This window comes from Topomyia yanbarensis, chromosome 3 (assembly GCF_030247195.1).
Source record: "Topomyia yanbarensis strain Yona2022 chromosome 3, ASM3024719v1, whole genome shotgun sequence".
In the NCBI taxonomy this organism is placed as follows: Eukaryota; Metazoa; Arthropoda; class Insecta; order Diptera; family Culicidae; genus Topomyia; species Topomyia yanbarensis.
In genome coordinates this window covers 289,586,449-289,601,169 of record NC_080672.1, presented here as the reverse complement: position 1 = coordinate 289,601,169, position 14,721 = coordinate 289,586,449, and the positions used below count along the sequence as shown (strand labels likewise).

General features: G+C 38.2%; 1 protein-coding gene across 3 annotated transcripts in view; it reads left to right on the top strand.

The window, feature by feature from the left end:
* LOC131687848 (uncharacterized) overlaps positions 1 to 14,721 on the top strand; it is a 67,721-nt gene that overhangs the window by 24,157 nt on the left and 28,843 nt on the right. For all 3 annotated transcript variants that reach the window (XR_009305219.1, XM_058971937.1, XM_058971936.1), the window contains exons 3-7: positions 1,381 to 1,580; positions 1,720 to 1,841; positions 2,631 to 2,720; positions 2,792 to 3,029; positions 3,159 to 3,490. Coding sequence is in view for 2 of the 3 variants with exons in the window: in XM_058971937.1 (XP_058827920.1) it covers positions 1,381 to 1,580; positions 1,720 to 1,841; positions 2,631 to 2,720; positions 2,792 to 3,029; positions 3,159 to 3,490 (982 nt within the window). In the remaining variant the exon portion in view is untranslated. The remainder of the gene's footprint in view (positions 1 to 1,380; positions 1,581 to 1,719; positions 1,842 to 2,630; positions 2,721 to 2,791; positions 3,030 to 3,158; positions 3,491 to 14,721) is intronic.

Sequence of the window (14,721 nt, the reverse complement as noted above, 5' to 3'; positions counted from 1 at the left end):
TAAAAAAAATGAAACTTTTATTTTTGCATATTTGCATCCTTAAGATAAGGAAAACATGCTCAAGAAAGAATTTACTCGAATTTAGCTTTATTCGTCTGCTAGAGCCCATCAAACATATTTTCATATGAGACTGACGAAATCGGGGGCTGATCAAATCGGGTCTTCAATGTATTTTAATAGATAGGCATATTCGAAGAAGTTTCTTGTGTAGAACGAATTTGTTTTTAAGTCACTTGGCGTCAACGGTGAAGCCAGAATTTCGGTTCGTTGGGGGTTTGGTAAAAATCGAACTTACTGTCCAAAGTGCATAATTTTGAAAACTTCATCTTTGACGTTTTAAAATTATGGAGAATCAATTTTTTTAAAAATAAAATAATAAAGAGTTCGCGTCTTTAGCGAATTTGTTGAGTCTGCCATACAACTTTGTTGCAGGTATGAATACTACGTTTAGAGAGTATATCGAGTTATAAAATTATATTTACGAAATGTTCTTAAATCTATTTTTTTGATTTTGAGTTTCGTAAACTCAAGATATGGATAAAATGTAAATTTTATCGTTTATAAAAAGTATTTATCATAAACAGTAAAATCATAATAATTTATTTAAAAAAACATAATAATTTTAATATTTTGATACTCTGAACACATGGAGCCTTCATGTATTCAACAAAGTGGTTTGTGATAGCACTCCCTAAAATGTTGCTAAAGATATTAAGTCTCGAACAAAATTTGTTTGAAGAGTAAATTCTCCATAAATACTTCTTGGATAATATAACGCCAAAATTATTTTATCAGATGATGTGCTGTTTAACGTTTGGAAAATTCATCGAAGATACTAAACCTCAGAAATTGGGAGTTTCAAAATTATGTGTTCTTGACCTTAAATTACTGTTTTGAACATTTATTTTACCTTTTATATACCTAATTGGTAATGAAACGAAAATCAAATACTCATCAAAATCGATCAGAATCTGCCAGAGTCGAACGGAAAACGCCATTTTTCATAAATATCCCTCGACTTTCGGAAAGTGTTATCCTCATTATTAATCATATTATGTTTTCGTCTCAACTTTTAAAAGATATCAGAATACGATAACATAAATATAACAGAATGCAATTTTCCTAGTAAGCGATATTATAAATTTGGTCTCATTAGTATGTAAAATAATAGAAAATTATTACTACTAACAACGCGAGATATAGCTTTGAAATCTTTCTGTTATGTGTTTCTGGTTGATTGTTACTAATAAGCCCAAGGTAGGAAGAAAATAGTGATTGTGAACCCGATATATTTTTTTTCATTTGTGGTGGCTAGTATGATAACGATTGTATCTGTAGTGTCACCTGATATAAAACGAAAAATACCGACTTTCATTTCAGGGTGCTGTGCTGGCATCTGCTTCAGTGGATGGGACCGTGATCTTGTGGAACCTTACCACCGGCGAGGAAACCAATGTCCTCACACAGGAAGGGGGCGAGGCAATCCGTGCATGCATCTTCAGTCCAAATGGTGCTTTAATCGTGAGTTCCGATGATAGTGGATCAATTTGCGTCTGGGGGCAGGATAAAAATCTTAAAAGGTAATCTGCACAATCTATATATTATCATATTGTATCGGTATGTGACCACGTGAACGATCACACATGCAAACGATCCTAATTTGAACATACTGTTAGCATGTCTCATTGGTGAAGTTGTTTGTATTTCTTTTAAAACCAGGTACATGAAAATTCATGACGAGGCAATTCACACCATCGCTTTCTCCAGCGATTCGACTGTCTTACTGACCGCTTGCACGCTCGGGAACATACGGTTCTACGCCGTTGAGGATGACTTTGAAGGTGAGATATTAGCCAATGCACATTTTTATTATCATGCTTCACATTGAATCGTAAAATGTAGTAAATGAAATCATGGGCCAATCGAAAATAAATTGTGAAATAAAGAGTAGACGTACAACTCTGAATCAAAGTCATCGATTTTTTTTTGAGTGAGAGAAAACACTTGATTGTTATTCGAGCCACTCTACTGAACCGATATATTTGAAGTGGCAGCGTTATTGAGGAAATCCAAGCAAAATGCAACAAATATATAAAATGTTTATCCCCTTTTATAAAAAGGAATTATAGACTATTAATTTATAAACAAATATTTAGACCGGTAATGATGCAGTGCCAATTTGGTCAATTTGTTGTGCTACTAGGAAGAAAACGCATCAAAGAATTCAGAAAAATATTCTGAAAATACTTTGAAAGCGACCTCCCGGGTTTAACACAAACGAATTGCACAAACTCGCAAACATGGAGTCATTAAAAATTGCGACGAACAATATTATATACAATTTCCGATTACAATGATTTACTTTTTAAGATTTAGTTAGCTCATTTATTCACATGATTAGTAGGCTTATATATTCCTACTGAAAAATCAGCTAACTACTAAATTAAATTATATCCTAACACTAAATAACCGAGTCATGTAAGCAATAGAGATGAAAAGTCACACCTTGTGGCTCAACCCAATATATTACAAATGTAATGTAAATTAAATACAAAATGAAATATAAAAAACTCACAGAATAAATGTAACTTTTTAACAAAAACGTGAAACCCTCTTGCATTTAATTTCAGCTGAGATGTCGAAAGCGGACTGCCTTATCGACGCTGCGCATGATATGGGCGTACTATCCGCCGACTTTTGCAAAATTATACATGCTGACCGTAAGTAGCGACTAAAATTTGGCTTTTGAGGATGTCCCAATGATTAACTGATTGTCGATTCAACTACGCAGCCGCTGACAGTTGCTCGATTATCTACACGTTGGCCACCTGTGGAACCGACCATTTCATCAAGATCTGGCGTTTGTTCTACATGCCAACCAACGTGGACCGAAGTAAGAAGTCTCGCCTTATCCCCACCACACCTCAGGAACACTTTGCCGGTCAGTCGACCATCTATAGTACCAAAGTAATGAATGCCAGCTGCGTTCAGGTGATTTCAGCTCATGGCAGTTCGGTAACATGTGTTAGGTGAGTACCAAAAAGATTCTCACCGCCATTATTCGCTGTTATCAGTCGTTTCAACTGTCCAATCGATATTGAACGAGCTTGTTTACTGTCCAATATTCTATTTTTGTGGCCTAATTTTGCGCCCTGCAGGTTCAATAGCACTGGCACGCTACTGATATCGAGCAGTCTTGATAAGAAAATAAAAATTTGGAACCAGCAGGGAACATGTCTCAGGACATTGTCGGAGCACTCGCGCTACGTGAACTGTCTAGCCATCAATGGCGATTCATCGGTGATTGCATCCGGATCAAACGATCGCACCGTCGTAATATGGGATCTTAACGACAATCTAACGATCGACTCACATATCACCGGCATGAGGACGTTTCTTTTCACGCTTGCTGCAAAATCCACCGACATTCCATTGGAGTTTATCTGTCCGATTACACACGAGATTATGAAGGAACCGGTGTATGCGGAAGGTAAATAGATATCAACTTTATTTCTACTTATATGTTCGGGTTTCATAATTTCTCTTATTCAAACTTTTTTGTTGATTGTCTTTGGGGATATTTGCTTTTGTACAATAAACCTGTGGGTGAAATATTCAGCAAGTATTCTAGAAATATCTGCTTATTTAGCTATAGTGAACTTATTCGTATTCGCTCCTGAATCTGGACACTTTATGAAGGAATTACACTTGTTCATTCGCCACTATGTGTCACTATAGCCATGAAACATCACTAAAATTGAGAGTTTTAAAGATATTGTGTTGCCTACAACTTTCTCGGAGACTGGTTACCAATCATCCGCAGGTCAAACTTTTAACGAAGCAGTGTCTGAGTTACTTTTGCAAGGTTTTAGGATATGCATTTATGCTGACAAAAAATGGTTACGTTTAGCTATGTTAGCTAGCTACTGTATATTCGTAAGAATTTAAGTGCGTCATCTTTGGGTCAGAAAATTGTAGTTCTAGGATGAGAGCAATAAAAAGTTTGTGTCTTCCACAAATATGTAGGCTTTTTGCAGACATTCTTCTAAATATTTTTCTAATGTTCTTCTAATTTAATAAGGATTTCCGCAAATAAAAACTATAAATATTTCGTTATTGGAAAATCTATACATCTTAAATCTTTTGATCGGGTCAAATGACACAACAGCCGGTGACAGCAACACAAGTGTAATGTAGTGTCAGTCTACTTTCTACCTCAGCCGCAGTCAGACCTACAATCGACCCAAGTGAACAACAGGCCTCTCGATCTAGTGTGCATTGTCTCGAGAACAAAATAAACATCGGATTATTCTTGTCATCATAAGTAAAGTGTACGAAAAAGCTCTACCGGACTCAACGCCGCGGTCATTGACTTTAAATTTTGTTCAATCCCACTGATTTTTTTGTGAAGTGGAATACATACTGAAGGTAAAAATGCAACTAAGGATTACGGATGTTTTGTACCTTCAGTATCATCATCTTTCGTTTCGTTTGCAGAATAACTTAAAACGCACGGTTGAAAGTGACAACGTTGGAATTAAAATTCCCGTAAGGCTACATGACCTATCACCTCGTACACCTCTTGAGCCAATTGCAAAATGCATATTGGCAGTCTTCCCAAATGTACATCGTACGCAATGTTCGCTCTGGTTCTGTGCTCATATTAAACCCACACTTCGTGTACGAGCTCGAACATGCTATTTCGTACCAAAACACGTGCACATGTTCGCCTGCACAACTGAACCCCATGTACGAACACGGTGTGCGTACACATAGGTTCGTGGCACCAGTTTTCTCTTTCTCACTCTCACCTGCCTTGTGCGAATCGTTCTCATGTACGCACCCGGTGTACGTTAGAGTGGCTCGCGGTTGCATGGGAAAACTTCGAAATGATTTCAACTTGTTGAGTTCCTTTTGTGATCACAAATGCCTGTGCAAAATTTGGGAGCGGTTGGTTGCTTTCCGGGTTTGCGCGTCGCGTTCAAAATTCGTATGGGATTTTGAATGGGGAAATCAATTATTTTGCATTTATGTCAATAAAGATCGCTATTCCACTCAATATGAAAAACTCAAACTTTTCAAACTTGTCATTCCAAATGCAGAAATTTATTATTTTTTCCAACACTGCCAGTGCACCACCGACATCGACATTTAAAACTTATATAAATAAGCATATAGTCATCGCAGAGACTTGGTACCTTTGAACTTTCTTAATATTTTGGGAGACCCAAATATGAATCATACTACAATCGTTGCTGTGGGAAGTAACATTTACGACATTTAGGATTTACACATAAAAACTTATGTGTTGCTTTTGCTTGAGGCTAAAACTATCTCAGTTCTGGAAATCGTCTTGGGTTCTAACCTAAACTATATTTCAGTTTTTCTAACATCAACACTGTTTTGCGTGAGCGGAGAGATCTGGTTGCACTGCTTCCTACCGGTCATGGTTTTTTGTGCTCTATTATATTTAACGATTTTACACGATTAACGAGTGATTTTGCCCAACAAAATAGCGACGTAAGACAAACAATTGTAGTTTTGATGGACGTATAATTGGTTCCTAATCGGGTGTAGTGAAAAGAGATTAAATTTAATAATAAACAAAAGTTTTTTCGTGAAGCGTTTTGATTATACAGAGTGTGTGCTTGTGTGAATATTAGATAGTGATGCGACGCGATGATAGTACCACTACTAACACGATGGTTGCGTCCACATGGATGCGGTCGTTGACGGCGGTCGAGGAGCAGCGGAGTACCAAGAGGATGAGTTTATTTTGATTTTTTTTATTATATTCATGTTGGGTATATGAATGATTAGTGAAGCAATGTATGGGTCGAATCGCATTCCTGTGCCATTTCGATTCTTTTGTCGGTGTTGTGTCAACATGGAAATGACTGGTGATGGTGTCAAACAGAATTAGCTTGTATAGTGCGGTATATTTTTCAGTTGTGTAGGTTATTCATCTGTCTACGCGTGTGTAAGTGCTTTCATGGTTCCTTAGATTTATGAAACATACAGTGCGACCAGGTTGGAGGGCTGTTCTCAGACAGGCATTAGGGGCCCTTACACGCGCAAAAAGTGTCATTGCTGAGTGGTGGTCATTACTGAAATTGTATGGGAATTCCATCATTACTCGCCTTACACGTTTATTAAAAGTGACATTACTACTCAGTAGTGACATTACTAACGCCTCGTGTACGGGGCCCTAACCAGGCCCACCATTGAGTGGCGTGTGGTTCAGCATTACCTGGTGTACCGATTTGTTGGTGTTTGCATCGATTTCCATACTCAATACTAATGGAGCTTCTAGTAATACCGATTTTAACAATATTTCAAAGTCCGTAGTCTTAGTGGAATGATGTGGCTGGTTGTGTGGTGGTGGGAGGGTGTAAGGATGTGGAGCATTAGATAGTGAATGTGCGAGGCAGCGGGGGTGTGAATGCATAGAAGGTTCTAAATGGATGCTTCCTCTCGTTGGAATCAAGATAGGTTGTCCTTTTTCATGTTTTGACCTGACATACTAGAATGTTTTCAATGTGTCAACCGTTCATAGAATGTATAATGGGATTACGCAGATAGTCTCTCTCACACACACACACACTGTTTGGGGTCGATTTCTTCAAGTAGATACGGTGAAACTGTTCTGTTTGCCAGCTGTTGGATTTTGTGGGTCCTACAGTCATCGTGTGAATGGCGGGTTGTTTCTTCTGATAGGTTTGTTATCTTTCTGATTGGAATAGTGCAATCCTGACAAAGAGAGATTGGATCATCATCGTCTTTCTTTGCACTGATTCTCTCATTTGTCTTTCAAACGTGTAGTGTGCGCTGAGTGACGGGGATGTGCGGGGTTTGCTTGTTTTCTGTTTCCGTCTCTTTAATATGATATGTGATATAGTATAATATAATATAGGATATACGGTGGTTGTGACGTGTTCTGTTAGGTTCCTGAAGTTTTTTCGAAGCTTGTTTCGATCCCTTGAGGTGGTTTTGGGAGTTTGGGGTGAAACATCCTTTCCTTCTGGGAAGTGTTCCGCGTTCGTGAATTTGTGTTGGATGATGTAGTTTTTATCAAGCTTTATCAAGGTCCTCATGTCTGCTCGACTGATGGTTGCTTTTGGGGTACTCGTATATCATCTTGTTCCTTATGAAGTAGTGAAATGATTTTAATAAAATCGGCATATTGGAAGTTATTACTGGGGTTTGCACGACATCGAGCGCAATAACTAGTGTTGGGGAGACTTGACTAGGATTTTGTGGGGGGACTTGACCGAGTGATAGTAGGCTGAGGAAAGATACAAGATTTTTGATGTTTGCTGTTCTGTGGTACCTACTGGTGGTGTCAGTCGCGTCACAAACAATCTCATCTCGAGCATCAGTATGTGTCTTTTGGTACGAGTGAGCGGAGTTAGCAGTGGTATGGCTGATTTCTTGGCGTGTGAGCACGCCATGGGAGCATTACGGTTTATCCTTAAAATGAAACGCATTTGGGGAAGTCAAGTTTTGTGAAATGCAGCCCTTTTGTTTTTTTACTGCTGCCTGGGGATCTCGACTGCGTGGAGGAATGGGATTGCAGTGTGTTTTATGTCATTGTTTTCTGTTCTGATTTTTCAGGGTTCTCTTGGTCAGGTTTCCCCGTAGTGGCGGGACTTGGCCGGGAGGGGCGTTCACAGAGAAACTCATAACTTTTGAGGGGGGAAATTTAAGGTTGTGCAAAGAATCATGAACACGCACAATACATTGACTTTTGAAGGACTGAATTTTTTTTGGAGATATCTGCGGGTTTGGCTGAGGGCCTGGTCGAGTCTCCCGATGTTCCCCTATAGTACTCCATGTTTCTTCAATGGCGCTTATGCGCATTGAAGTTATATAGTATTTTTCGACATTGTTTCATACTGAATTATGTAACATATAATATTGAATATTAATTACAATATCAGTATTGTCTTGGGAAAAGACAAGAACATGTTCCTCTACTTCATTTTTCACATATTCTGATTATTTTAGCTTCAATCAGTAGATTGCATTCTTATCGTTTTCTTTGTCTTCGGTGTTGCCTCAATTTCTAGTAGCTAAGGTAAAAAACGCGCATCATCGGTTGTATATCGGACATGCAAAGTCGGTAGTTTTAAGTACTTAGGTGGTGCATGCTTTATACCGCTCAAAATGCATTTCCGTTAGCATAAAAACCGGCGCGAATATCGATTGCATGAAAGTCGATATTTTATTCAATTGTTCGTGAAGAAAAAGCAATATATAGGTGTCGTTTCATTACTTATAGTAGTATCAATGATGATAAACCATAAACCATAAATGTTATACTACGAAATCTTGATCTAGGCTTTATGTATTTTTCTTAGACCGTCGTGTTTTGCAGGAAAGAAAAAACAGGGAATAATAAATTCGTTCGCATGCCACCTGAAAAAATTGATTCATTCAAGTATAGGCAACACTCCCGGCAACCGGTTGCCCGGAGTTTAAGTTGCATTTTTTACAAACCAAGTACTTCCGAATTAATTCAACAAACGATAAATCTATCATAAATTCTCGGCAGCCGGCTGCCCAGAACAACAAACACATGATAACATCTCTGAGAGTTGCATAGATCGCATCACTTATCAAGGTGAATCCAGATTTGTGTAACGCTTTACCCCATCACACTAACAAAAACTCCTTCCCGTGGCAAACGTGGAGATGCAGAGGTATACACGTTCTCCATAACAACGTTTACCATACTAACATTCCTTTCCTTCCCCGATGACTGTAAGGACGTGGCCAGCGCCGTTATAGACATTTCAAAGTATAGAACTCTCGAGACTTGTACATTGACGGTGGATAGCTACTCCCAGGCCCCATCTGTTGATTCTCTGTGCAATTTCGCTTGTTCTGGTCAATCACGGAGTAGCAACTACGAATTGTGCGGTCATCATGCTCATGCTCATGCTCATCAACACTGTTTTGCGTGAGCCTAACTCAGTTTCATCAAAACGTTTGTTTGAACTAACTATCCTGGTTTCCTTCCTAGATTCTCAAACGAAACCGTCAATAGAAACAATTGCAGGACTTCAAGGAATCATTGGATATGCATTTATGCTGGCTCTGAACGGCGAGGAAATAGGGATTTAAAATATGTAAAAGTTATAAACCGTTGTACCATTTTATATGAGATAACAGTGAACTTCTTTAATTAATCTTACGTATTTGAGTGCTCCCGTCCCCCCACTACGTCTATCTTATTCAGCAATTCATTCTGAACATTTCATTCAAAGGTACCAAAGCTCTGCGATGACTATATTCTCATTTATTTAAGTTTAAAGTATCGGTATCGGTGGTGTACTGACAGTGTTGGAAGAAATAATAAATTTCTGAATTTGGATTGAATAATGAGTTTTAAAATCTATTTTTTGAAAACTCGTAGGGGGCCGTACACAAATGACGTAGCTTTTTTCGGCGATTTTTGACCCCTCCCTCCCCTCTCGCAGCATTTGGTCACAAAATTCTAACCTCTCCCTCGTAAATAACGTAGTACTTACCCACCCTCCCCCCTCATCCCGCGCAACGCGGCCGGGGTATGAAAAAAAAATTACATATGTTTTTCAATTATTTTAAATACATGTACTTTCAAAATGTTTGACGACTTATATCAACATTTTCATTATAACAGCAAATTGCGTACAAAATAAGCCTATTTAATGACAAATATTGTGTTGATAGTTTTGTTTGAATTTTATATGTCAAGGGGATCGTGAAGAGAAATTCTCTTAGTTCACAATCCTGCAGCTGCCAATGATTCTAAGAAGCATGCGTTCATATAAATTACTGAATTTTGTTTCGTTGAATCCGAATAGAAAATTTAATCCAGCGACCAAACTAAGTCTAGCTAACTAATGTAGCAAGTTAAATCCGCATGCACAATCTTGTCGTATTTTTGCGATCTTGTAATTCCGCGAATTGTAAAATTTACCTGATGAAAAACCGCATTAAAAGTAATTTGTGTGAATTTAAATTTATATCTCTTGGGAAGGGAGGAACATTAAATTGTTCTCTGTTATCAATGGGTTTTAATACCTTAATGCTACGTCGCAAAACTTCCGACCCTACCCTCCCCCTCGTCACACTTCAAATTTGATATACCCTCCCTCTCCCCCAAAATGCTACGTCATTTATGCATGGCCCCTAGCTAGTTTCCCTCTTCGACAAAGTTGTTAACCAAGGTTTGAACTATAGTTTTATAAAGCTGGTTTTTCATATTGAGTGAAATTGCGATCTTTATTAACGTAAATGCAAAATAATTGATATCCCCATATAAAATCCCATACAAACTTTAAACACAATGCGCAAACCCGAGAAGCAACCGACCGCTCCGAAATTTTGCACATGCATTTGGGACCACAAAAGGAACTCAAAAAGTGCTGTGCTGAAAAATGTCATATGTCGAGCCACTCTAGTGTACGTACACGGATGTATGAACTAGAGTTGGTACATCGTTCGCTTGGGTTTGATGTTCAAGGCGAACGTATACATTCAGACAAAGCATGTTTGATGTTGAATGCGTGCACGAAATTTTGTACACAAGTACAAACTTATCGATGTTCATGGGAGGCCTGCATGTCGGAATACGGAGAAGTAGAATCCGTTACACCTGATACTTGGAGAAACTTCTTCCTGGGTACTCGTAATAGGTTTTTTTGTAGTGAGGATGCGGGTTGAAAGGCCTGTACCCTCCTACTTGACAACAAAACTCAAAGGTCGCGAAACTACAATTAAACAAACTACGCTATGTAGCCATGAGGGGCAAACTCCTACGTGCATGTAATGTCATCAGACAGCACATCATGAACAACTTTGCGTGGAAGATGCAAAGGAAAACGCATCTCAACCGATTGCCAACTCATCTACGGTAAACCAATCCAAAACAGATACCAATGCTTGAACCACAAACGATGGCTAAATTTGTGGCAGCTATTTAGACATTAAGGACAACTGCAAAAGAAGCATCTGGCATCCCAAAACCAACTGTAAGGAACATTGACAAGGAAGCTAATAACAATGAAAGAAGTAGGAAAAAACCTAGTGGTGCAATTGCGCCTTTCTCATTTATCCAAACTATGATTCATTATCTGGTTTTGTACAATAGAATTGTGGAAATGTCTATTGCATTATTATTTCACTTAGCACGTATCCCACGACTACCACAAAAGTAGACGCAGACTCACTTTAAACAAAAAAGTATAGGGGAGACCGGGCTAGTTTTCGGTGTTTTCAGTTTTAATACCGCTTTGATGTACATAGATCTTGCAAAATAGAACATGCGGCTGTAGCCAACATCCCTGAATTTTATCAAAGTGTTTGTTGCATTTTCTTTGTTTTTATAGACAAAAATGTGTAACGCGGAAATCCCGCTAATTTACCCCGGCCCCGGGGTAGATTGGCAATATGTATGATTATGCCAAAAAATGGAGATTCAATTATATCAAAGGTTCGTGCTGAATGTCTTTTCAATAAAATTGTATATTAACCGACAATTGACAATATACAGTCTCAATACCCCGGCATTTTACTTTGACGCGTATTCCAAATTCAAAAGCATATTTTTGTAAATTCTTCAGCCGATTGGCCGAAGTAAATATCCCCTGCATTGACGAGATACACAAAGTTTTACTTTGGAGTGAATTCCAAAAATAAAAATATTTTATGACTACATTTGCGCTGTAAATAGTAGCGTTAACTTGCCCCGCGTGCGTCACCACCAACTTACTTCAACCGCATATTTTACAAAAAACTATTAAAAATAACTTAAATTCATGGATAGATTTAATATCTATACGGATACTGGAAGCTTTTTTACGCACTATCGAAAAATAAAATCAATTGAGAAAGCGTTTAAAATTTAAAAAATTTACTTGGTACCGTCATCGGGGGTTACTTTACGCCAAAAATAGAACGTTTTGTACATTACGCTCAAGAACTACGATCACGCAACTTCAAATTTGAAACGGTTTTATGTTTTACATATGGCAGATGTACCTCGAAAAGTCAGTGAAAAGAACTTTTGGTAAATCAAGATTGAACATGGGATATAAAGAACTAAAAATTGGCGTAAAGTCGCCCCCACAGGGGGGCTACTTTATGCCAAAAAGTTTTTTTTCAAAATCATGTTAACTTCTTGATTTATTGTTAAAGATTATGATCATCATTTATATGTGAATCCAAATGAATGTCGTGCTCGTAAAAATAAAAAGGGTATGTTCACTCACTTTAAACAAAAAAGTATCGGGGAGACCGGGGCTAGTTTGGTGGAATGGGTTTGGAAGTGGAGCGGGTGGGGGTTTAGTAGAGTGAGAGTGGAGGATGCGCCAGAAATCCTTTATCTTATTACGGTATACGGGGTGGATGAAGGAAATGCGGATGTGAGGGTGGTCCAAAGGGAGAGGTGTGATGAAGGAGCGAGGTGTGAGGGCAAGGGTCGACACAATTTCCGCTCAGTGCTTCATAACATCAATAGTTTTTATCAGATTTTCGTGATCTTAGACTTAAAATTCACGTGAATAATATGTCTGTCGCATAATATTTTAAAAGTTTTTCTGAATTTCTTTTTTATGAAAAACCAACTAAAATTTTACCTAAACTTTTTTTGACCATAAATTGTAGATATTTAATTCGAACATGTTGTACACTTTTGTAATAGGCACATTAATACATATCGAATAGTGCGTCGATTATGTTGATCGTAAGATTAATTCCCGAGATTTTGACCAATAATTGCCAAAAGTGCTCAAAAACACGTTTTTCAAAAAATCTCAAAAATGATTCCTCGCAAAAGAAAATGAATATGATTTTCGTGTTCAGCCACCCAAAATTGATTTGGAAAACATCATTTTTCTTAACCTAACACAATGATCCCTTAACTTAACACAATTGCAGGGGTAGCTTTGGAATGCTTCGCAACCGATTTCTTAGCGGCAGCCTTCTGACATTTTGGTTTTCCCCACATCACCACCAAAGTTTTTCTTCTTCTCTCCGGTGGTAGCCAATTTCTTTTCGGTCCTCTTTGACAGTAAAATGGCCTGAATATTAGGCAACATACCACCCTGGGAAACAGTCACGCCGGAGAGCCTTTTGTGCATCTCTTCGTCGTTTCGAATGGCCAGCTGCAGATGACGGGGGATGATCCTGGTCTACTTGTTATCACAGGCAGCGTTTACTGCCAGCTCCAATACTTTGACGATAATTGACGGTGCTCCGGCACCGAAACGCTCGGCATAGTGACCCTTTCTCAGCAAACGATGGATTAGGCCGACATGACGTACTGGTGTAGCCAGCACGATTGTAACACACGAATGATGTCACACTGACATAGGACCTTCGGTTTTGCACATGGTTCAGTTTACGTTCGAAGTCAAACGGGCCGGCCATCAAATAACAATAATAATAAGCTCTAATTGTTTGCTGAGATTCGGGAAATATTTCGCTGAAAATCAGCAAACAAATTACATTTTTCCGAGATATAAGTATAAACATTTGCTAGTCAATCGGCTGTGCGGGAAATTACCGAGCTCAACTAAGTGTGCAGGGTGGTTCTAATTTTAGCAAGATTTAAAACTGAACTTTCTAGCTGTTCGAGATAGAGCTTGACTGTCTTCGATGAAGTTGTAGAACAATATTGGTTAAGACATGCAAGCTCTACATTTTATACTTTCCATTGCCATTGCACGAGAAATTCAAAAGTATGCCTTAGGGTGTCCCTTAAAAAACGGTTTTATTTATAAAACTTTTATAGTTTTTATTTTACACTAAAGTACCCTTTGGGCAACTTGAAGATCATTTTAGGGCGCATTTGCTTTTATACACCAACTACTAAACTTTTTTTGTTTCAAAGTTATGAGAACTATTATATAAAAAATTTAACTTGTTCGAATAGCATTATCTTCGATTAGGGCACTTACCATTAAATACCGTTGCTGTCATATGAAGTATCATGTTCACCCGAAAATGGCAAATACGTTTTTATATCTTGCAATATTTACTCAAAAATAGTTTCTTTTTAGTAAAAAGTATATATAACTTTTTAACGAAAGAAGTTAGACGGTATATTGAATCAAACTGTTCTCTTTCAAAATATCTGAAAGTTGCGTTGCGAAGCACGGTGCTATTCGTAGATTGCATACTAACGATTATCATGTTGCCTATAGGTAGTTCAACTCATCTTGCTTGTGAGATAAATGATCGTGAATGAACTTTATCTCTTATGAGTTCAGTAAACCAATAGCATGAGAATCGTTATTGCCGACCACGACCATCTTCACCGATACTTAGGATAGGGTAGGAAATGTTGATGTAATACCTACTTAAGGAAGGCCCCCGATTCAGCGACGCTTCCATAGGTATTACGGAGTTGGATTGAAGGACAGGTACAGGTCTAGGATCCCCCACAAGCAGGCAATGCGACCACAAAATGAATATGTTTTATGCGGTGGGATGGTTAATCTCCGAGTACACGTATACTCAGAGCAACAAGATATTTAGTTATGATTTTTCTTATATTTAAACTCTGGATAGCTGGCCATCAAGAGTGATTTAGTTTTTCCCTAAACTACAGCAATTTGAACTCCAAACAGCCGGCCGTAGGAGTATTGCTAAAAGCGCGAGCTAGTCTGATATAAATATTCGTTTGAGAATTGGGTAGTAGGAACACAAATCAAGAGTATTTTTAATATGCAC